The following is a 23,070-nucleotide window of genomic DNA, read 5'->3' as shown; positions in this document are numbered from 1 at the left end:
ATTTGATTTGAAGTTAAAGGAAATATCTTTCTTCCTCCCATTTGACTCAGGAATTCATCTCTAAAAATCTATCCTGAGACAAAATTTTACACACAAAGATGACTCATGCATTATTTTTAATAGCAAAAAAATTGGAAACAATCTTTGTCCAACATTAGCGGGATAGTTAAATGAATTATGGCATATCAATACAATCACAGAAACCATTAAAACATTCTTTATGAAAACATTTAGATGACTTTGAGAAACACGATGTAACATGAAGCCAAAAAAAAAAACAACAGCAGAGAAGACATAAAATGGTATATAAACGGAAAAAAAAAGCAGAAAGAAGAAAAGATTGAGAGGAAATAGGCAAAGATGTCCATGGAGGCTGCATTACATAGCAGAACACATTTTTTTCCTGATTTGCACTTTTTTTGATACTTTTCTTTTCCCCCATATACTCCTAAGATAATGAGAAAAATAAAGACATAAAGCTATCCCAATCCATGCCCCACTTCCCTCAAGAGGAGTGAAATGTCTGAACAATCAGACAGGTGACGATATGATGGTGAAGAGGAGGAGGGCAGATTCCTGCCACTTTTTCCATAACATGGACCTTTGATAGGGCCGCACACAATGTGGGTGCTGGGGGGATATCTGTTGCAAATTTGCCTTTAAGATTTTCCTGGGAATTTCCATCTCAGACTCAGTTCTTTGGTTCCTGACTTCAGGAGCCTGTATCCATAAGGGGTGAGGAATCTAGGTTCGGGACTGCCCCTCTCCAGCCCCACACCACTCCTGTCCCTCAGGGGAGATGGAGGCCAGGCTGCAGACGAGGGGGCTGGCAACCTGCATGGGTATTCCTGTTGGAATTGGAGGCCATGCCCACAAGAAGGCACCTTGCAGTCCCTCTGAGCCACAGAGCGAGGCTCTCAAGGCTCTGGGTTAGGAGAATCCCGTGGCTGGGCGAGGACAAAGACACCGGCAAGTGGAGCTACAGATAAAACACAGTGAGCTGCCAGGAGCAGCAGGACCCGCGCCACTGCTCCTGATGGGCGGCTGCTCCATTGTCCACTGAGTAGCTTGCGAGAGACACACCCCCATGACTCTACACCCTTTTGTTTTTGTTGCTATTGTCGTTTTGAGATGGGGTCTCAATATGTGGCCCAGGCTGGACTTGAACTCCTGGGCTCAAGGGATCCTCCCATCTCATCCTCCCAAATGACTGGGACTACAAGTGCAGGCCACCATGTCCGGCCCCCAATGACTCTAAAAAGCATGTACTCAGTCCCATCAGATAATGTGTCCAGCAATCTAGGAAAACATCCAAGACCATTTCACAGCCACACTCCAGAGGAGTAGATTTAAACCTGGTCCTCTGTGTCCTTTAGGTCTCCAAACCTCCATGGAAACAAATCTCCATCCCTCATTATCCCTACTCCCATTTCCAAGTTTCTTCACTCTAAAAACTAAATGACAATTTCATACAAAGCAGTCTGTAAGGCTAGAGAGAAGCATATGGGATTCCCCCCAAATCTAGGAGGACTCAGAAGCCTGAACGGTCCAGAAGAAACAGACTTGGAAGGCCCCAGATCTGGAGAACTGTGGAGCCCCCACAACTCAGAAGGTGAAAAGCCAAAAGTAAAATTCCACTCAGCCACCAAGGGGACAGTGGGTCTCTCCGATATCAAAGTGTTTTGAATCAACTCACCGAACATGTTACCCTCGTAGCCGTCTTTTGTTAGTGGACGGAGTTCGTTTTTCCCCATTGCATAACGCTTATAGCTCTGCCAGGCAAACTGCATCATCTGCAAGAAAAAGCAGCATAGAGAGAAATCTCAGTGTGACGATTCCTGGCAGTGTGTACTGGCCGCCTGGCTTTGCCCTTTGCAACAGGATGTTAAACTACATCTAAAAAGACATCTTCCAAATTTTCCAAATTGAAGAAGGTGATTTCCTCTCAACATGATTTTATTTGTACAGTTATAGCTGCTGGGAAGGTCATTCTTCTCAGAAAATGCCACATGTCTAGGGCCTACCCACAGATTTCTTAGAGAAGACAAAAAAAGCACTAAATTCTAGACATCCTTCAGTGCCAAAGTGAAAAGTTACCTCTTCCAGGAAGCCTTCTCTGTTTTGCTCTGGCTTAAAGTAATCCTCTGAAGGGAAGGAAAATGAGTGCTTGCTATAATCTAATAGAACACTCCCCCTGAGCTAGGTATCGTTGTTACCCCACTTTATAGCTAAGGAGACTAGTCATAGACATGAGGTAACTTGCCCAAGCTCACTCAGTGAGTCAGTGAGAACGTTGGGAAGTGAGCCATACCCTCTGGCTCCAAAGCCTTAGGTCTGTCCCCAAAGCCTTGGTTTTGGCCCCTAAAATCACCATACAAGTCTCTTTGAACTCCTTTGACCTACCCCAGAGTCCCATGCACCCCAGCTCACTCCTGTTACTTCTTGTTCCTCTGGCTCTGGACCATAAACTCCTTGAAGCTAGAAACAACACTTGCCTTGTCTCAGTTTCTCCCACAGCAACCAGCACAGGGCTTGGCACAGGTAGGCATCAATGGATGCCTGTGGACTGTCACCCATATATGCATGAGTTCTTACTAGGGAAGGCAGCTACATCAGCCCTTGGGAGCATCACACCAGCACCTTGCTCCCCAGCTGCCCCGAGACCTTCAGGCTGAAGCAGATGCAAGGTGACAGTCCACCCTCAACCCTGGCCCCCAAGGTCTCCCTCACTTGCCTTTATGGTGTGCCCCTTTTTCCCTTGGTATGGCAGGCTGCAGAGGGAGCACAGCCCAGCTGAATTCTGGGGTGACCCGTGGAGCAGAGGAGGAGCCAGGGGCCCGCAGCGGCAGTAGAACTGAGGCTCAGGTGGATCCGGAGGCAGCCTGGTGTGCTAGGAAGTACTCAGGCTCCCAGACCAGAGATGCCTGGGTTCTAATCATACCTCTGGTGCTATCTCTGTGACTTTGGCATGAAGTCAGTTGTATCAGCTAAGATCTGCTTTAGCAAGGGACAAGGCCTGCTTTGCCACCACCCTGATGAGTTTAAATGAAAGAATGTAGTGGGAATGCCTAGTTTCTGACCAGACACAGCAAGTGATTGACAAACACTAGTTCTATTTCCTCCTTGACCTTTAAAATACTTGTTCTCTAAGTCTCATCTATCTACCCCTCCTTCCATCCAGTCTCTTAGCTCTCAAATGTTAGCTTGCATCAGAATCACAGGGGGGCTTGTTAAAACAGATTGTTCGGCCAGGCTTGGTGGCTCACGCCTGTAATCCCAGCACTTTGGGAAGCCAAGAGGCAGGCAGATCATGAGGTTAGGATATCAAGACCATCCTGGCCATGGTGAAACCCTGTCTCTACCAAAATATAAAAAATTAGCCGGGTGTGGTGGCGCACACCTGTAGTCCCAGCTACTCAGAAGGCTGAGGCAGGGGAATCACTTGAATCTGGGAGACGGAGGTTGCAGTGAGCCAAGATCGTGCCACTGCACTCCAGCCTGGCGAAAGAGCAAGACTCCGTCTCAAAAAAACATACATACATACAAACAAACAAACAAAAAAAAAAAAAAAAAAAAAACAGATTGTTGGGCCCCACCCTGAGTTTCTGATTCAGCAGGTCTGGGGTGGGGTCCAACAATCTGCCTATCAAGTTCCCACGTGCTGCTGCTGGTCCACAGGCCACATCTGAGAAGCACTAATCTGTTCTAGTGTTTGTATCGCTCACCTAGCTTACAGACACTGTCCTGCATCCATTTGCTTTCCCCGCCTCTCTCCCAGCCTGTATTTCCTGTTGCCACACCCCTTTCTAGGATATCACCACCTGCATTCTCCATGCTCAGCCACTCCAGGTGCCTGCGCTTAGAAGACATCTCTTCCTGGCACACTGAGACAGTAAGCAGCTGCTCTCACTGCTGCAGCCCAAACACACAGACCAGGAGGGCAGACAGATCTGACAGGTGCATGGCCTGGACTCTCTGGGAAATGGCAGAACAATCTAGCACCAATGCCCCATTTCACAGATGATGAAACTGAGGCCCAGAGATGAGAAGTGGTCAGGGTAGCACAGCAGCCAGGCTGGAACCCAGCTCACTCAACTCCCAGGGCAGCAGACACCCACCCCTAGGCTTGGTCGGACATGTGGCTTCCCATGTGACACACATTCAAACGTCATGGTAACACAGCCAAGCGCTTGGCACGGGCTTTGAGTCCTGGTTCCATTCCTCTGTTATTTTCTACTTATCTTGAATTGGCAATAACAACAAATAATTGCCAGGCATGAGTGCTTGAGAGAGAATGGCCTCCTCCCTCAGTCTCTCTTATCTGGGGGCTCTATTAAGTCAGTGTGAAGGGAGAGAGGGCAGGTGGCTGGGGGGTACTTTGGGTAGAGCAGCAGGCTGTTAAAAAGCATAAATGACAGCAGAAAAGGAGGAGGAGAGTTCCAAGGGGGGCTGCACCCTACTCTGAAAGTTCCCCCTACCTAGAGACAGAGAAGTGGGTGTTCGGGAGTAATTACGAGAATCACAGGTACCTACGTGGTCTCAAAGAAGCTGTCACTGCAAGAATATGAGGTTTGGAATGTGGCCCGTTTTCACAGTCATCCACACCAAGGGAGGGCATGAAGGCACAAAACATCCTAGCATCACTGGGGACTGGATTCACAAGGCAATCAGAGCTGCCTCTTCATGCTTTCGTTCCTTAAATGCACACATGCCTCCCAGCTTGGGCCACGGGTGGCTCAGTGTAGGTGCTGGGCAAGCAGGGGACAGGGGATGGACTGGATAGCCTCCTAGCCAGGTGGTCCTTCTCTCTTCCTAACATACGCCCTAAGCAAGCACCTAACAGGTGTCCTGTCCTGTATCTGGGCAGTAGCCACGGTGGGAATGCACTCCCAGCCCCTACCCCTTGGCCCCCTGGCAACTGCCCATCTTCCTTCAGGTCCCAGCTGAAAGGGCACTTCTGCAGCCCGAAGACAGACACCATCCCACATTCCTAATGCAGACCCACGGTGGCCAGCAGTCAAGCTTTCACACCTGCAAATATTTGGTCAAACCCCCGCTTCCTTCACTGCTACATGCCCCATAATGCATCTAGGAACTGGCACACAGAAGGTGCTCGTTAAGTATTTGCTGAATTGGCTCTGGAGCTTAACACACGGCTGGAAGACTCAACATGGACCACACGCTTCACAGGCAAGACATGTAACAGGCAAACAAGCCAGACAGGAGGGGCTGCTGGGCAACAGGTGCTCAGAAGGGGGCAAGCGTGTGTCTCAAGGGAAGCTTCGTGGACAGATGAACAAGAGTTCTGATGGACAGGTAAGACTGTGAGGAGCCCAAGAAAGGGTGACTCACAGAAAGGCTGATGCTTTCACTCTGAAACTGGTGATATGTGCCGTGGGCAATACCTGGACTTTAGAGATGGACAGTTCCTGACATCATGGATGTTCCAAGACCTCAAAGGTCACCCAGGCTTCCTTCTGCCCCAGGGAAGTTCATAGTAGTATCTCTTTGAATACTCTCAGTGACGGGCTGCTCTCCACCTTACCAGGCAGCCCATTCGATTGTGGAGTTTCACAAAGTTCTTTAATCAATTGAAATGTTTTCCCTCATGGGCCACAGGGGAGACCGTTCTTCCTGCTTCCACACAACAGACCTTCAGCCACGGGGAGCCAGCTCTTGAACTGCACTCATCTACTGAGCCCTCTGCAACTGCAGACCCACACGACATTGCATTCTTCCAGGTGCCCCACGCCTCTGTCACTTACTTGTTGTGGGGGGCTATTCTTTTGGAAATGAGCAGAAACCGAAGTGCAAACTCGCTCTGGTCACCTCTGTGCCAGATTGTGTAGGTGTGGACTTGCCATTTGTCCCTAATAACTTCCATCTCCTTGGACTCTGCCTATCATTCCATGCTGTAAGGATCTCTCTGGTTCCAGATCCAACCTTTCCAGAACCAGATATTATTCAACATGTGTGTCTGCCTGCTTTGGGTAATCTGCAGACCTGATGGGACTGCTATCTGCATCTACCCCCAGGTTTTGAACAGAAACATCAACAGCCAGCTGAGGACTGAGTCGGGAAGACAGCCTCAGGAGTCTCTCTCCTGGACCCAGTTCTGTTCTTTTTTATTTTCTTTTTTCTTTGATGGCATTCATCAGCAAGTAAGAAATCTGCCAGGTGATCAGTACAACCCCTGATTCTCCATTTTTGTACACCAAGATATTGTGCAAGACAGGGCTGAAATATAAAAACACTCTGCCCTAGTACAGAAAAAATAAATTGCTTTTTTTAAAAGGAAAATAAGGGGTTAGACTGGCATGACTGTTCTTAGTGAAGGCATTTTGGCTCCTATGGGTCATCATTTTTTATTCTAAAAGCTTGCAAATCACTAACTTAAAAACCTATTAGTCCCTCTAGGACAGCCACACTAAAAAAGACGGATGATGAAAAGCGTTGGCCAGGATATGCTGAAATCAGAACCCTCATACATAGCAGGTCGGGATGAAAATGGCACGGCCACTCTGGAAAAGAGTTTGGCAAAAAAAAGTTAAATGGAGTTACCATATTACCTAGCAATGATATGTACCTGTGCAGAGAAGTTAACGCAACAGGTCTTAGACATCTGTCCACAGAAAGGCCTGTTTGTGAGGTTGGTCCTCAGCTGGTGTCTAGGAACCTATCAGTCTCTAACTGATAAAGGTGGTTTCCTGTGTCTGGACTGTTTGTAGTATGTGGCTTATGCTAAAAGCCTACTTTCCTTCTGGAGTCTGGAATGTTGGTACTTGTCAGGAAGGGGGTGCCTACCCCAGGCACTGAGTCTCTAAAGAGCTTCCCTGGTAGATAACACCTTACACATCTTGACTGGGAGAGAACTCTTGGAAGCCTGCACCTGGTTTCCTCTGGACTGGTCTCCAGCCACTGTTTCCTTTGCTAATTTTGCTCTGTAACTTTATTACATTCACTGTAATAAATCACTGCCATGACAAGGACTATGGGCTGCGAGTCCTGTGAGTCTTCCGAGTGCATCACTGAACCCAGGAGTGGTGTCTTGGGGACTCCTGACACATACCCCAGAAAGATAATGACATACAGCCACACAAAAACTTGGACACAGAAGTTCATAGTGTCACTATCTGTAATAACCAAAAAGTGGAAACAGCCCAAATGTCCATTGATTGACTGGATCAACAGAATGTGGTATACCAGAGAGAGATCCAAGATGGCCGATTACTAGCAGCTCAGGATTGTAGCTCCCAGTGAAAGCGCAGAGAACGAGAGGACGCCATACTTTCAGACGAATTTTTGTTGCTCACGGACCAGGAGATTCCCAGTGGAGGAGCCCCATGGGTTGCCAGCACGACTCTTGTGGCCGGCGTGGCAGTTTTGCCGGCGTCCCGGTGCAGCGGTTCTCGGTACAGAGTAAATGGGACTGGGTCCCCTTCTGGTCGACGTTTGGAGCTCCGAGAAGGCAGAGTTACCCATTCAGCTGATTGAAAAAGGGACTCGACAGGGAAGCCAGACCGGAGATTCTTGGGCAGAAAAGCACCATGAATCTTAATGCCGCTGTTTTAGCCAGTGCAGTGGATTGCTCAGATTCCAGCACTGGGAATCAACAAGTTTGACGTCCACTCAGAGACCTAATTTGAAAGTCGGTAATTACAAAGATGACAGGTGGATAAATTTACAATGATGGGAAGAAAACAGCATAAAAAGGCTGAGAATACCCTAAATCAGAATGCCTCTCCCTCTACAGGGGATCACAGTTCCTCATCAACAGGGGAACAAGGCCTGATGGAGAACGAGTGTGTTCTATTAACAGAATTAGGCTTCAGAAGGTGGATAATAAGAAACTTCTGTGAGTTAAAAGAACATGTTCTAGCCCAACGTAAAGAAACTAAGAACCTTGAAAAAAGGTTTGACAAAATCCTAACCAGAATAGACAATTTAGAGAGGAATATAAGTGAATTAATGGAACTGAAGAACACAATACGAGAACTCGGCAAAGTATGCACAGGTTTCAACAGTCGAATTGATCAAGCAGAAGAAAGGATATCAGAGGTCAAAGACCAACTTAAGGAAATGAAATAAGACAAGATTAGAGAAGAAAGAGTAAAAAGGAATGAGCAAAGTCTCCAAGAAATATGGGACTATGTGAAAAGACCTAATTTACATTTGATAGGTGTACCTGAATGTTATGAAGAGAATGAATCCAAGCTGGAAAATATTCTTCAGGATATTATTCAGGAAAACTTTCCTAACCTAGTAAGGCAGGACAATACTCAACTCCAGGTAATACAGAGAACACCACAAAGATATTCCTGAAGTAGAGCAACTCCAAGACACATAATTGTTAGATTCACCAGGGTTGAGATAAAGGAGAAAATTCTAAGGGCAGCTAGAGAGAAAGGTCAGGTTACCCATAAAGGGAAGCCTATCAGACTCACAGCAGATCTCTCAGCAGAAACCCTACAAACTAGAATTGAGTGGGGGTCAATATTCGATATCCTCAAAGAAAAGAATTTTCAACCCAGAATCTCATATCCAGCCAAACTAAGCTTCATAAATGAAGGAAAAATAAAATTTTTCACGAACAAGCAAGCACTCAGAGATTTCGTCACCACCAGGCCTGCTTTACAAGAGCTTCTGAAAGAAGTACTACAAACAGAAAGCAACGACCAGTATCAGTCATCCCAAAAACTTACCAAAAGGTAAAGAGTATCTCCATAATGAAGAATATATATCAACTAATGGGCAAAATAGCCAGATAGCATTAAATGACAATATTAAACTCACAAATATCAATATTAATCCTAAATTTAAATGGATTAAATGCCCCAATCAAAGACACAGACAGGCAAATTGAATAAAAAGTCAAAACCCAACGGTATGCTGTATCCAGATCCATCTCACAAGCAAGGACACACAAAAACTCAAAATAAAGGATTGGAGGAAGACTCACCAATCAAATGGAGAGCAAAAAAAAAAAAAAAACAGGAGTTGTAACTTTCGTCTCTGACAAAATAGACTTTAATAGTAACAAAGACTAAAAGAAACAAAGGACATTACATAATGGTAAAAGGATCAATGCAACAACAGGAGTTAATGATTATAAATACATATGCACCCAATATAGGAGCACCCAGACACATAAGACAAGTTCTTAATGACTTATAAAGAGACCTGGACTCCCATACAATAATAGCGGGAGACTTTGACACCACATTGTTAATATTCGACGGATCGATGAGATAGAAAATTAACAGGGACATCTATGATTTAAACTTAGACCTGGAATAAGTAAACTTAATGAATATTTATAGAATTCTCCACCCCAGGTCCACAGAACATATATTTTTCTCAGTATCATATTACACCTATTTTGAAAGTGACTTACATAATTGGAAGTAAATCACTCTTCAACATTTGCATAGCATTTCACAGACTTAAATGAAATATTGGTTGGCTGTTTCTTATTTTCTTTCCTTATTCCTTCCTGTCTCTGCTGTTAAGCACAATTATTGGCATAAAAGAGGTTTTTAATACCTATTTTTAGATTGCATTCCAGCCTGGGCAATAGAGCAAGACTCCTTTTTTCTCTCACCCTTTCTCTTTCTCTTTCTTTCTTTCATTAAAAAAAAGAAAGAAAGAAAGAAAAAAGAATGTGGTATACCATGCATTGGAATGTTATTCAGCCGGAAAAAGGAATGAAGCACTGACGTAGGCTACAGTATGGATGAAACTTGAGATACTATGATTAGCAAAGGAGGCCGGATGCAAAAATGCCACCTGGAGTATGATTCCATTTACAGGAAATGTGTAGAATAAGCAAATCTGTCCAAGCAGAGAGTAGTGGCTGCCACGGACTAGGGGAAGGGAGAAATGGTGAGTGACAGTTCATGGCATTGGGTTTTTTCAGAATAATAAAAGTTTTCTACAATTGATTGTCGTGATGATTCACGATTCTGTGAATATATTAAAATGATTGAGGCCGGGCATGGTGGCTCACGCCTGTAATCCCAACACTTTGGGAGGCCAAGGCGGGCAGATCACCTGAGGTCAGGAGTTCGAGACCAGCCTGGCCAACATGGTGAAACCGTCTCTACTAAAAATACAAAAATTAGCCAGGCATGGTGGCAGTTGCCTGTAATTCTAGCTACTCGGGAGGCTGGGGCAGGAGAATTGCTTGAACCCAGGAGGCAGAGGTTGCAGTGAGTGGAGATCGCACCACTGCACTCCAGCCTGGACCACAGAGCGAGACTCCGTCTCAAAAATAAAATAAAATAAAATGACTGAAATTTATACCTTAAAAGTTGGATTTTGTGGTATGTGAATTCTCTCTCTTTATACAGATATAGTTATATATATAGCGAGAGATATATCTATATATCTTTTTTTTTTTTTGAGACAAAGGTCTTGCTGTGTCACCCAGACCTCTATCCAGAGGTAGACTCTATCTCAAAAGAAAAGAAAAAAAATGTCATTCTTTTTGAAAATACTCAATGATGTATTTAAGGATAGAGGGCATTACATTTGCAACTTTCAAATGGTTCAGAACTTTCAAATGGTCAGAAAACAATATGTATGTACATGTGTATATGTATATCATACGTACATGTGTGAATACATATTATATATGCATAGAGTGAATGAGTGAAAAAGAGACTGAAAGCAAACAGGGTAAAATGTTAACATTCGCGGAATCTGGGTGAAGGTAAACGTAAGATCTTTGTTAGGTTTTTGCAACTTTTAAATCTGAAATTCTTTTTTTTTAAAACCCATTTAGAAATTGTTCTGGAGGCTATCATTTTCACCCAAATTTATACATTACAGAATTCCATTTTCCTTCACTTTTTATAAATTACAACAAATGTGGCCACTGTTAGTCTCCTTGAAGTTCTTCTTAGCCCCCAGTTCCTCAAAGGCCTGGATGGGTCTTCATGTCTGTCTCACCAAGCCTGTCCCCAACGCTGGTCAAAGGAGGAAGAAGTCTGGTGAACAAATTAGGAACTAGCTATTTTGGTTTCTCCTTTTATAATTATATTAGCATGCTCAAAGGAGGTACCCATTTTCTTCCTACTCAAAAAAAATTAAGAGGCTACTTTGGTGGTTCTGAGAATTTTCTTTTTTCTTTTTTCAAGATGGGGTCTCACTCTGTCACCAGGCTGGAGTACAATGGCACAACCTCAGCTCACTGCAACCTCTACCTCCTGTGTTCAAGCAATTCTCCTGCCTCAGCCTCCGGAGTAGCTAGGACTATAGCCGTGTGCCACCACACCCAGCTAATTTTTTGTATTTTTGTAGAGATGAGGTTTCACCGTGTTAGCCAGGATGGTCTCAATCTCCTGACCTCGTGATCCTCCCGCCTCGGCCTCCCAAAGTGCTGGGATTACAAGTGTGAGCCACCACGCCTGACCCAGTTGAGAATTTTCTACAAGTCTCAGCTCAATTCAGACTTCAGCCCTCATACCCTCTTCTTCCACTTTCTCTTGACCTCAGCTCTGTGCCCCTTCCTTCTCTCTTCTGCGTAAGTCCTTCCAGGTAATTTTTAAAACAAGGTTCACTTCTCCCTCTCTCGTCTCGTCTGTCTCTCTCATCTTGTCTCTCTCTGTCTCTCTACCTTTTAATGTATCAAAGGCACACAAGCTCACTGAAGAAAAGCAGACGGAGAAGGAAAACAATTACTCATTCTTTAACTCCAACCACCATTCCCATTTTGGTGTCTTTCTCTCCACTCTTTTCCCTCTCATAGTGTACCTTCATTTCTTCCCGTAATTATGACAAAAAAAGTTTCTGATTTTATTACAAAGGCCTTGTAAACATCATTTTTAAAAGCTATTAATAGCCTAGAAAGTAGGTTCAGCAACATTTACTTCACCTCCTTCCCATATAATTAGACATTTTGGTGATTTCTAGTTTGGGGGTATTGTAAATAATGCCATAGTGAACATCTCTATGCACAAAACATTTTGAATAATTTCCTTAGACCAGAGTTTCTAAGAAATTGCTAAGAAAAAACTTCTAAAGTTATTAATATTTACATGCCCTTTTAAGAAATTACAGCCAGACAGCATGTTTTGCCCACCACTGTGTAAAACTTAGTGAACAGGAAATTATATAACCATTTTGTGACAATACAGTAAAGTAGTTCACTTGGGGAGATAAAACTAACATAATGAACAATCATCACTTACATCTGTGTAGCTCTTTGCATAGTTTATCTTTTTTGATTTGGCCAGTTCAGTGAGTTCAGACAGGATAGATATTTTTCCCATTTGGAAATAATTATGCAAGGGCTAAATAAAGTAGGAGATGTAAAGTAGAAAGTAGGTACTAAAAATTATGTTTACAAATGTTTCATGATAGGCAAAAAGGCTCATTATATATTATTAGGTGGAAAAGCAGAACACAAAATTATATAGTACGAAATTTACTAGTCTATGTATGAGTGTTTAAAAAAAAGACTGAAAGAAAATACACCAAATTGTTAACAGTGGTTATGTCTGATAGTGAGAAGTTTAGTGATTTCCATTTTTTTCTTCTCATTAACCTATATTTTCTGAATTTTCTACAATGAATATCTAGAAATGTTTCGTGATGTGAAAAATACAGGTTGTTAAAATGAAAAACAAAAAGAAGAAATTGTATGGTGCTACCCTTAAGTCAAAAGAAAGTGCTTGGGTGGTCAGCCATGGGGTAGGTAGGACCAAGTTAGGTTTTGATTTTAAAAAAAAAAAAGGAGGCTTTACAGCAGAGAGTCAGTGAGAAGGTCGCCCAGCAAGAGAAACAACATCAAACAGAAGCTCAGATCCAGAACTCCAGAGTCAAAGAGAATTTTAAGACCAGAGACATCATCTACTCTCAAAGCCACATTTTATATGAGACTCAGAAAGGCGTATGACTTGCCTAGGCCAGGACACAGACACTCATATCACAGAGATAACCATGTCTCTAAGAACATGGGCCAGGACGGTGCAGTAGCTGATTAGGGAACAGGCCACAGCTGCAGCAAGAGATATTTAGGACAGGCACAAGAACATGACAGTGGGAATCAAGCAACGTGAGAACTACACACCAAAAGAAATTGTCTCCCTGTCCCTACTGGGTTCTAGAAACACACAACAGGCGGTCACTGTGTGTGCATTGTGTGTCCATGCTAGAGACAGAGGGTTGCTCTAGATGGTCTCTGGAAGCCCCACTCCCTTCCTGTAGCCTGTGATTTGTAGATTCAAAGAGCATCTAACAATAGACCACAAAGCCTTCCCTTCACCCTAGTCTTGCAAAGGCAGAAAACAAAGCTCCAATGATAAAGAGACACAGGCAGAGCCATCGGAGCTGAATCCTAAGAAATCTCTTCAGTTTTTCCTCAAACAAAAGATGTTCTTGTCTACCTGAACAAATCAAAATGACATGGAATTTTTAAGTGAAAAATATTTACTAGTGTGAGGCAGAACATTATTATTTTGTTTAAGATTTTCTTTCTACCTGTCTCAGAGCTCAAGAGTTGCAGAAAAGAGACTAGAATCGGTTGTATCACTCAGGCACAGATGCCCACTCAGCTGAGGACCCCAGAACAATGGGATCAAGAGAGAAAGGATGTATTTGAGGTGGGGAGGACATGAGGGTGCCGGCAGACTGCTTCCAGAGTGGAAAACTCCTAAGTTTGCATTGGACAGTTCTTTGGGGCGACAACTTGGAAGGAAGGGTGAGCACTGAATATTGAGACATTCTCTCCCCCACTTAAAAAAAAATCACACACATACATACAGAGCTGGCTCTGGTAGTGTCCCAGAACCACAGTTGCTACATTCAAAGCTGCCAAGGAGGGAAATGGATTTTCTCAGTCATTAAAGACAAGTGCTCACACCATGACGTGCAGCCGTATTGGCGTCTCCCAGCAGCGACACCTGGCCCCATTTCCAGGGGCCAAGCAGGAAGGGATTTGGTCTCTAATGACCCTGGGATCTAATGATTATGTAGATAGAGAAATGAGAACATTGGGTTGATTTTTTTTCCTCTCCCACTTTCAGCCCAGTCCAAGGAAAGAGCTGACTGCTTGGTACCTGTTGGAAATAGATGCTCGGTGCCGCAAAGAAAAATCAGCACGGAGACAAAGGATCTTTCAGCAACGCAATTTTTACATCCTGGACTGCAGGAAGGGCACTCTCACTAGCCATCTTGCCACAAGATGAGCAAAGGAAAACACACAAATTTACTCCTTATGCATTTGGGGTCGTCCTTACTGCTGTGTCTGATCTCCGTTGGCTGGAGACAGACCTCACAATCTAAACTAAAACCCAATTGACTAAGAAAACTTTTCTAAACAGGTAAAAGCAATGGCGAGCTGGGACATGCCTGTGAGTACATCCAGCACAGATATCTTGGTTAAAGTACAAGGACACAGAATGTACTACGTGCCTGTAAACATGGTATGTCAACAGCTACATAGGATAGGGCTTAAAAAGTTATTAGCACATTTATTCTTTAACAAGAAAGGAAACTTTAAAAAGGAACTTTTCTACTTCCCACAGTACCTAAAAACTATCCACATTAGATTTTCTGATCCACTCCCATTTATTGGTGCAACACAACATGACCTGGTTGGTGATTCCAACGAGGCTCCTGCAAACACAGAGCCAGGTCTATGGCTCAGAAGCTGGGCACAGGTGGGGTCTGGTTGCGCTGGGAGGTGGGGCGGGGGAGCAGAAGGGGAGATGCTGCCTCCAACCCTCTCAGTTTTGGGTTTACTTGAGCTACTGAAAGACCAATGTGGGAAATGAACATGTGATCCGACTCCCACCCACCTGAGGTCCAGACAGCTCACCCACATCCTGCCCGTGGGGATTCGGGTTTGAGCAGTTTCAGGAATTGCATTCTGTCTGCAGCTGTTTCTAAGGTATCAGGATCTCAAGTGTGGGCCCTAGAGGCAGAAAGATCCTTGTTGCTCAGAGTGATCCAGGGACCAGCAGCAGGGCCTGACCAGGGAGCGAGTTAGAAACAGAGTACCTCAGCTCCACCCTCCCACTTGCTGAATCAAAAGCAGCATTTCAACAAGAGCCCCAGGTGATTCAAAGGCACATTAAAGTTTGAGAGGTGGCCGGGTGCAGTGGCTCAAGCCTATAATCCCAGCACTTTGGGAGGCCGAGGCGGGTGGATCACGAGGTCAAGAGATCGAGACCATCCTGGTCAACAAGGTGAAACCCTGTCTCTACTAAAAATACAAAAATTAGCTGGGCATGGTGGCATGTGCCTGTAGTCCTAGCTACTAGGGAGGCTGAGGCAGGAGAATTGCTTGAACCCAGGAGGCGGAGGTTGCGGTGAGCCGAGATCGTGCCATTGCACTCCAGTCTGGGTAACAACAGCAAAAACTCCGTCTCAAATAAATAAATAAATAAAGTTTGAGAGGCTGCTCCAAGGGCTCTGCCACCTTACTGTGGCCTTGAGCAAATGATTTAACCTCTATGAGTCTCAGTTGCTTCATCTGTAAAGGGACAGAAATACTTAATCCTTATAACAGTCCTGAAAGTAAATAACATAGGTAAAGTGTTGAGCACAATGGCTGGTATATAGTATGTGCTCAATAAAAAGAAGCCATAGCATGGATGTGGTGAAAAGTGAACACTTTTACATTGCTGGTGGGAATATAAATTAGTACAACCACTATAGAAAACAGTATGAAGATTCCTTAAGGAACTAAAAGTAGAACTATCATTTGATTCAGCAATTCCACTACTGGGTATCTACCACTCCCCAGAAATAAGTCACATGAAAATAAGTCTACATGGAAAGACACATGCACATGCATGTTTATGGCAGCACAATTTGCAATTGCAAAGATTTGTGAAACCAACCCAGGTGCCCAATGACCAATGAGTGGGTAAAGAAAATGTGGTACATGTACACCATGGAATACTACTCAGCCATAGAAAGGAACAAAATAACGTCCTTTGCAGCAACTCAGAAGGAGCTGAAGGCCATAATTCTATGTGAAGTAACTCAGGAATGGAAAACTATTATATATTCTCACTTACAAGTGGAAGCTAAGCTGTGAGGATGTGAAGGCATAAGAATGATATAATGGACTTGGGGACTCAGAGTTGGGGGAAGATTGCAGGGGTTGAGGGGTAAAAGACTACACACTGGGTACAGTATACACTGCTTAGGTGACGGGTGCACTAAAATCTCAGAAATCACTAAAGAACTTATCCATGTAACCAAGAACTACCTGTACCCCAAAAACTATTGAAATAAAAAATTTAATAAAAAGCAGCCACGGGATATTGCTATCCTCTTAACATATCCACTAGAAGAGAAGTATCTCTCCATCCACTTCTGTTTGTACCACCACCATGAGCACCACCCTAATCCAAACCACTTCCATCTCTCCATGGGACTCCTGCGGCTGCCTCCTAACTGGCCTAGAGGGTCTTCCCAGGCTTCCTACACTGCTCTCCACATTGTAGCCAGGGTGGTTATTTGAAGTGCAAATTTATTCATATCTCTCTGCTTCATCCCAAACAGATACTTAAATAAACTCCTTCCTGAGGCCCATCAGGCCCCAGGAAGTCACCCACTCACACCTTCAGTCAGTTTATCCTCCTCATCTCTGCCTCAGCTGCGCTAGCTTTCTCTCTGTTCCCCAAAGAACCATGTCTCCCTCTGCCATGGGGCCTTTGCACACGATAGTCCCGCTCCTCTGACCACTCCTCCTTCCTCTTTTTGCCTGGTGAATTCCACTCATCTTTCAGCTCTCAGGCTTGATTAGCACTTCCAAGAAAGGTCTTCCCTTCAGGTTGAATCACCCTATTATGGAGGATTATTTATTTATTTTTTCAAACCAAGTCTCGTTCTGTGCAGTGGTACGATCTCAGCTCACTGCAACCTCCACCTCCCAGGTTCAAGTGATTCTCCTGCCTCAGCCTTATGGAGGATGATTAAAGTCAAAATTTTACATTAGTTGTGTGACTGATTAATTAGTATCTATTTTCCCCCACGAGAATGCAGGCTCCATGAGGCTCTGTTGGCTCCACTGCTCATGAATGCTCCCCAGCACCTAGCAGAGTAGCCGGCACATAGAGACTTTCCATAAAAATGTGTTGAGTAAATGACTAAGGATGGCGACAATGCAGGGGTACCCTCTAGGGCTTCTCATGTCAGAGGGTTAAGGGGGATGCCTGCGACAGAAGTACCCACTGCCCAGATGCCTTGACTCAATAAAGATTTATCGAAGGCCCAATAAGGGGACAGCTCCAATTGTGAGGCCACAACAGCAGGGGCCGATGCGACCCTTCCCGGCGAGGCTTTGGTCTTGGTGCAGTGTACAGACAGACAAGGGCAGCTGCAGGAGAAGGCCACCAGACCTGGGAGCCACTGCATTGACGCAGGTCCCCAACCACCCTATCACAGATTGATTGGGTGTTAGGTGGGGGCAGGACAGCGTGGGGGGACAAAGAGGAGTGACAGTGGAAAAGATCTTAGGTCACCCACAAGTGAAATGCCAACGGGAAATTGTTCAACAAAACCTGCCCATGTGCAGGTGTCTCTACCATTTCCAAAATGCTTTTTCATTTAAGCCTGACAGTCACCTGTGAGTGAGGCAGAGTAGGGGTTGTCACCCCCATTTTACGGCAAAAGAAACTGCACTCCCACATACAGACATTTATGGGACAGAGCGTGTCATGCACGCTGCTAAGAGCTTTTGTATGCACAAGCAGTTTTCACCACACCTCCATGAGGTGCTCCTGGGGAGGAGGTAAGGCATAGCAGTTCAGAGCCTAGCTTTAGATCCTGGCTCTACCCAGCTGTGTGTCCTTGGACAAGATACTTCCTCTCTGTCCCTCAATTTGTTCATCTGTTTAACAAAGATACTGTTATACTTATCTAGTGTTTTCCATGCGTCATCAGTATTTTACAAATAAACTCATTTAATCTTCACACTAATCTTATAGGATAGAACGTTAATCTCATTCTCAGGTGAGGAAACTGAGGTACTTGCCCAAGTATCACAGCAAGTAAGCAGGAGCGCCAGGATATGAACACAGGTGGTCTGTGCTCACGGCTACAATACTCCACTGCCTCACAGAATGGAGCAGTAACCATGCCCGCCTCCCAGGGTGCTGCAAGCATTAGTTACAACGCCAAGGCCCTCGGCACAGCACCTGGCCCAGAGCACGCTCCCGCTAAGTGTTCGCAGGTGCTCCGCCTGCCCAGGGATTCCCACTCATCGTCTTCCCTGCATCAGGAGACGGCACCATCATCCTGCTGCTTGCTCATGCCAGAAACCAAGTCCTCTCAAGTCTCCTCTCCGCACCCAAATGCATCCAGCAGGATTTCTGGCGTTGACATCTCTGATTTACCTCCTTTCCTCCTCCCCGTCCACCTCTGGCTGTCATCTGATTGTCAGCAATGGTCTCCAGCTGCCCTCTCTCCTCCCCCACCTCCCCCCCATCACCCCCATCCTTTCTCCAAACAGCTACCAGGGCCACCCTCTGAAAAGACAAACCATTAAATGTCATTCCTGTGTAAAAGCCTCCAAACCACCAGCCCCACGGCACCGAGCCTCCAACACCTTACCTGCGTCTCGGATGTTTTCCCACCACACTTCAGCAGCATGGCCTTCGCCCATCACCTCAAATGCACACTGCCCTTCTTGCCTAGGGCAGGAAGAACAATGGCCCTCAAAGGTTCTAATCCTCAGAGCCTGTGAATGTTGGTTTACAGGGTAAGATGGAATTAAGGTTTCAGATGGAATTACAGTTGATAATCAGCTGACTTGGGGAGAGAAGATTAGCCTGATTATCAGGGTGGGCCCAGTATAATCAGAAGGGTGCTTATAAGTAAGACAGAGAGACAGGAGAGTCAGTGTCAAAGTGATGAGATATGAAAGGGACTCCACCATTGCTGGCTTTGAAGATGGAGGAAGGTGGCCAGGAGCCAAGGAATGCAGAGATGCAAGCGGCCTCTCGAAGGGATTCTCCGTGGTGGTTCTCAGTAGATGTCAACCTGACTGGATTAAGGGATACCCAGATAGCTGGGAAAGTATTCCTTCCAGGGTACTGGAAAGGGTATGCCTATGAGGTTGTTTCTGGAAGAGACTGACATTTGAGTCAGTGGATTGAGTTAGGAAGGTCTGCCCTCACCCAGTGTAATAGTACCATCCCATCAGCTGAGGGCCTGGGGCCTGCATGGAAAAGGTAGAGAAAGGCAAATTCTCTCTCTCTCTTCTGGAGCTAGGGCACCCTTCCTCTTCTGCCCTTGGAATCAGAACAACAAGTTTTCTGGCCTTTGGACTCTGGGACTTGCACTAGCTGCCCCTCCGCCCCCCAGGTTCTGAGGTTTTCGGCCTTGAGCTCAGAGTTACACTGCTGGCTGCCCTGGTGCCCAGGCTGTTGGGTGTGGGCTGAGCCATGCTACTGGCTTCTCTGCTTCTCCAGTTTACAGATGGCCTGTTGTGGAATTTTCCAGCCTCCATAATCATGTGGGCCAATTCCCTTAATAATTCCCGTGTCTACCATCTCCTATTGGTTCTATTTCTCTAGAGAATCCTAATTAATGCACTTTCCTAGAACTTCTAGAAAGGAATGCAGCCTGACCTGGCCAACACCTGCGTTTTAGCCCAGTAATATCCGTTTCAGACCTCTGACCTACTAAGCTGTAAGAGAACGAATTTGTTCTAAGTCACTGAGTTTTTGTGATTTGTTACTGCAGCAAGATAAAACTTAAACACCACCTAAGGGCCTTCATACATGCCAATGAATAACCAAATGAACAAACCAACCCACCGAATCTCCAGTGCATCTTCCGCTCTGCCACGGCACCTTCTTACATGAGGAGTTCTGGTGTTCGGAGCACAGGCACCAGCATTCTGAATTCACTGTCCTCCTACAGCCCCCTGCCATCCGTCAGTGACAACACCTAACATCTCTATGGGGTAATAATTTATTTCATGTCTGTATCCTTGGCCCTTGAATGCTGGAACCTATTCTCCTCTGTATCCCCAACTCCTAGCACAGAGCTTGGCTATACAGAGGGAGTCAACATAGCACATCAGTACTAACAATGGCTCATGCGCTACCTCTGTTATCCAGTAGCAGACATCCACTGAGCACTTACTGTGTGCCACCCACTGGGTTAGGCCCTTCACAAGCATTTAATCCTACATCAGCCCCTCGAGGTAGGTTACCATTATTATCCCTATTTTACAAGATGAAACAGTTGAATCCTGGAGGGTGAAATAACTTGCCCAAGGACATGGAACAAACAGCCAGTGGCAGCGATGAGGCATGATGGCTCAAGCCTATAATCCCAGCACTTTGGGAGGCTGGAGATGGGTGGATCGCTTGAGCCCAGGAGCTCAAGACCAGCATGGGCAACATTGTGAAATCCCATCTCTACTGAAAATACAAAAAATTAACTGGGTATGATGGCACGCACCTGTGGTCCCAGCTACTTGGGAGGCTTAGGTGGGGGGAATGCTTGAGCCCAGGAGGTGGAGGTTGCAGCAAACCATCACACCACTGTACTCCAGCCTGGGTGACAGAATAAGACCCCATCTCAAAAAAAAAGCAGTGGCAGAGCCAGGCAATGGATGCAAGAGGTTAACTCAGAGCTGCAGTCTTAACCACAACAGCAAACTGCCTCCTACCCAACCACCCTCAGAGGTAAGATCAGCCTCTCCTTTTACCAACATTTGGGCTCTGTAGTTGGCAGGTGGCAGAGCCAGTGTTTGAAGCAAGGGTCTGGCTGATTCAAAAAGCTTTGTCTCTTCCATCTCACCAGGCTGCTCTACTGTCTAATGAATGAACCAACAAAACATTGACCCAGCACTTCTGGACAGCATGTGGCACACACAGAATCAAACGAGGATGGGCCACTGCCCCGTGCCTGGCTCAGGCAGCCCATCCTTATGTCTGCTTCTCTTTGAAAATGAGAAATGTCCAAATTCCCGCTCCCTGAAGGCTCAGTCTGCTAGAAGGAATGGATGACCTGCTTTAAAGCTGCCCCAGCAGAGCCTGGAGCCTTGGAAACATAAAAGAGGTGGAACCAGTTCTTTTATCCAAACTTTAAGAATTTTTTTTTTTTAAAGAAAGAAACAGGTTTAAATGAAAACAAGAAAAATACCAATGCAAGTGGCAGAGAGATCCTGCAGGGCACATGGAGTGCAGGAATCTCCAGGTGCTGGTTTCTCATGGAGGTAATGCTATCTGCAATCTGCAAGTTTGGTCTTGATAATCACTGTCTAAAGACTGCTTAGTGACATCTCTGTGACCACAAGGGGACTTGGGTGATGGGTTTCAGAGCCTTTGGGGCTTACAGGGAGGCCCTGGGCCAAGCACAAGAACATTCCAGCAGGGCAGGAAACTTGTTTTCCAGGCAATGTTGTCATTTCTGGAGAAATCCGCTGTGGGTATAGACTGCTTGGGGAAACCATTTAGAATCATGTGGAACCAACTACATTTTCTAGTAGTTCTTGGAGCCAAAAGAGGATCAGCAAGATTTCCTGAGATTCCTTTCCTGGACTCAAGAAGGGGGCCTGAGAACTACTGACATTCATGGGCAGTAAAGGGCCCTGTTTCTTGTCCTGTAAAAGCATTTCAGTTAAGAATTAGAGATAAGCCAGTATTTATTTGTATGTATGCATTTATGTATTTTTAGAAATAGAGTCTCACTTTGTCGTCCAGATTGCAGTGCAGTGATATCAGAGTAACTCACTGCAGCCTCCAACTTCTAGGCTTAAGTGATCCTCCCACCTCAGCCTCCCAAATAGCTGAGACTACAGATGTGTGCCACCACACCTGGCTGATTTTTAAAATTTTTTTGTAAAGATAGGGTCTCGATATGTTCCCCATGCTGGTCTTGAACTCCTGGCCTCAAGTGATCCTCCTGCCTCGGCCTCCCAAAGTGCTAGGATTAAAAGCATGAGTCAGAGTGCCCAGTGGTGCCAGTATTTATTGAGCCCTTGTGCCAGATGTGATCACATATTTTATCTCATTTAATCTTCCATTGCTACTCCCAGAAGTCATTATTAAGCCCATTTTATAGATAAGAAAACTGAGGTTCAGAGAGGTTCAGTAACAATTCCAAGGACACACAGCTAATAAACAGAAGGCCTGGATTCAAACTCAGGTCTGTCTGATTCCAATCTTTGCCTGTTAACCATTCTTTTCTCAACCTCTCCCTACCTGACATCCATTCAGAAAATATTTACTGAGCATCTACTATGTACTCCATGTTCTAGTACACATGGTACTCAACAAGATGGGAAAGTCCTTGCCTTCATGGCCTCTCTACATCCTAGTGTGAGGAGGCAGACGGCAGCCAGAAGGAGAATTTTGAATGGTGACAAGCACTATGAAGGAAACTCAGGCAAGGCAAGGGGGTGGGGGGTAACTGAGTGGATGGGGTGGCCAAGAAAGGCCTCTCAGGTAACAGCTGAGCTGAGACCTTAATAAATATCTGAAAAAACTGCTCCTCTCGTTTCCTATTTATAGCCTAAGAAATGCATTTGGCTTTTCTCTTTGTTCCTCCAGGCCCCCATTGGAAGAGATTCCAAAGTACGTATTTTCTTTTCTTGGTTAGAAAAGCTTGCAAAACCCACTGATAAGGTTACAAGTTCATACCAGGAGAGAGAATTCCAGAACAGTAAACAGACCAGCCTAGCCTTACAAATGCCACATAAAATAACTGAGGTCCTGGACTCATTCTTCCCAGGAAGCCAAGTAGCTGCCACCCTACAGGCACTCCTCGAGTTTGCATTAATCAGGCAGCTCAATGGGGTTTTTTTCATTTTTCTAGGTCTGTGATGATGGATGATGTGTGGTGGCACCTCTGGGTTCATAATAAGGAGTTGGTGGTGTTTCTCACTCCTACAAGAATGAATTTCAGGGGACACTTAGGATATTTTCTTTGACAGTGCTGAGCCAAAGTGCTGTGTTCTTGAAAGGATTATTGCAGCTGTATTATAAAAGATAACCTAATCACATAAGAGAGAGTAAAAGATAGAGCAATTTGATTAAAAAACCCTGAAATAGAATGCCGAAGAACAATTAGCTATGAAAATCAAAAGGCTGTAAT

The 23,070-nt window shown here is 45.1% G+C and overlaps 1 protein-coding gene across 5 annotated transcripts in view; it reads right to left on the bottom strand.

The window, feature by feature from the left end:
• Window positions 1-23,070, bottom strand: part of MAN1C1 (mannosidase alpha class 1C member 1) — a 169,576-nt gene that overhangs the window by 97,881 nt on the left and 48,625 nt on the right. For 4 of the 5 annotated variants that reach the window (XM_064363495.1, XM_012439973.3, XM_064363496.1 and 1 more), the window contains exon 2: window positions 1,697-1,793. In XM_064363495.1, coding sequence (XP_064219565.1) covers window positions 1,697-1,793 — 97 coding nt within the window. Of the gene's footprint in view, window positions 1-1,696; window positions 1,794-18,570; window positions 18,619-23,070 lie in introns of those variants that run through there. The other variant, XM_064363497.1, reaches the window with a different exon arrangement.

Source organism: Aotus nancymaae, unplaced genomic scaffold (genome assembly GCF_030222135.1).
Source record: "Aotus nancymaae isolate 86718 unplaced genomic scaffold, 86718_ANA_hifiasm-v0.15.2.pri h1tg000053l, whole genome shotgun sequence".
Classification (NCBI taxonomy): Eukaryota; Metazoa; Chordata; class Mammalia; order Primates; family Aotidae; genus Aotus; species Aotus nancymaae.
This window is presented reverse-complemented; position numbering and strand designations above follow the sequence as displayed.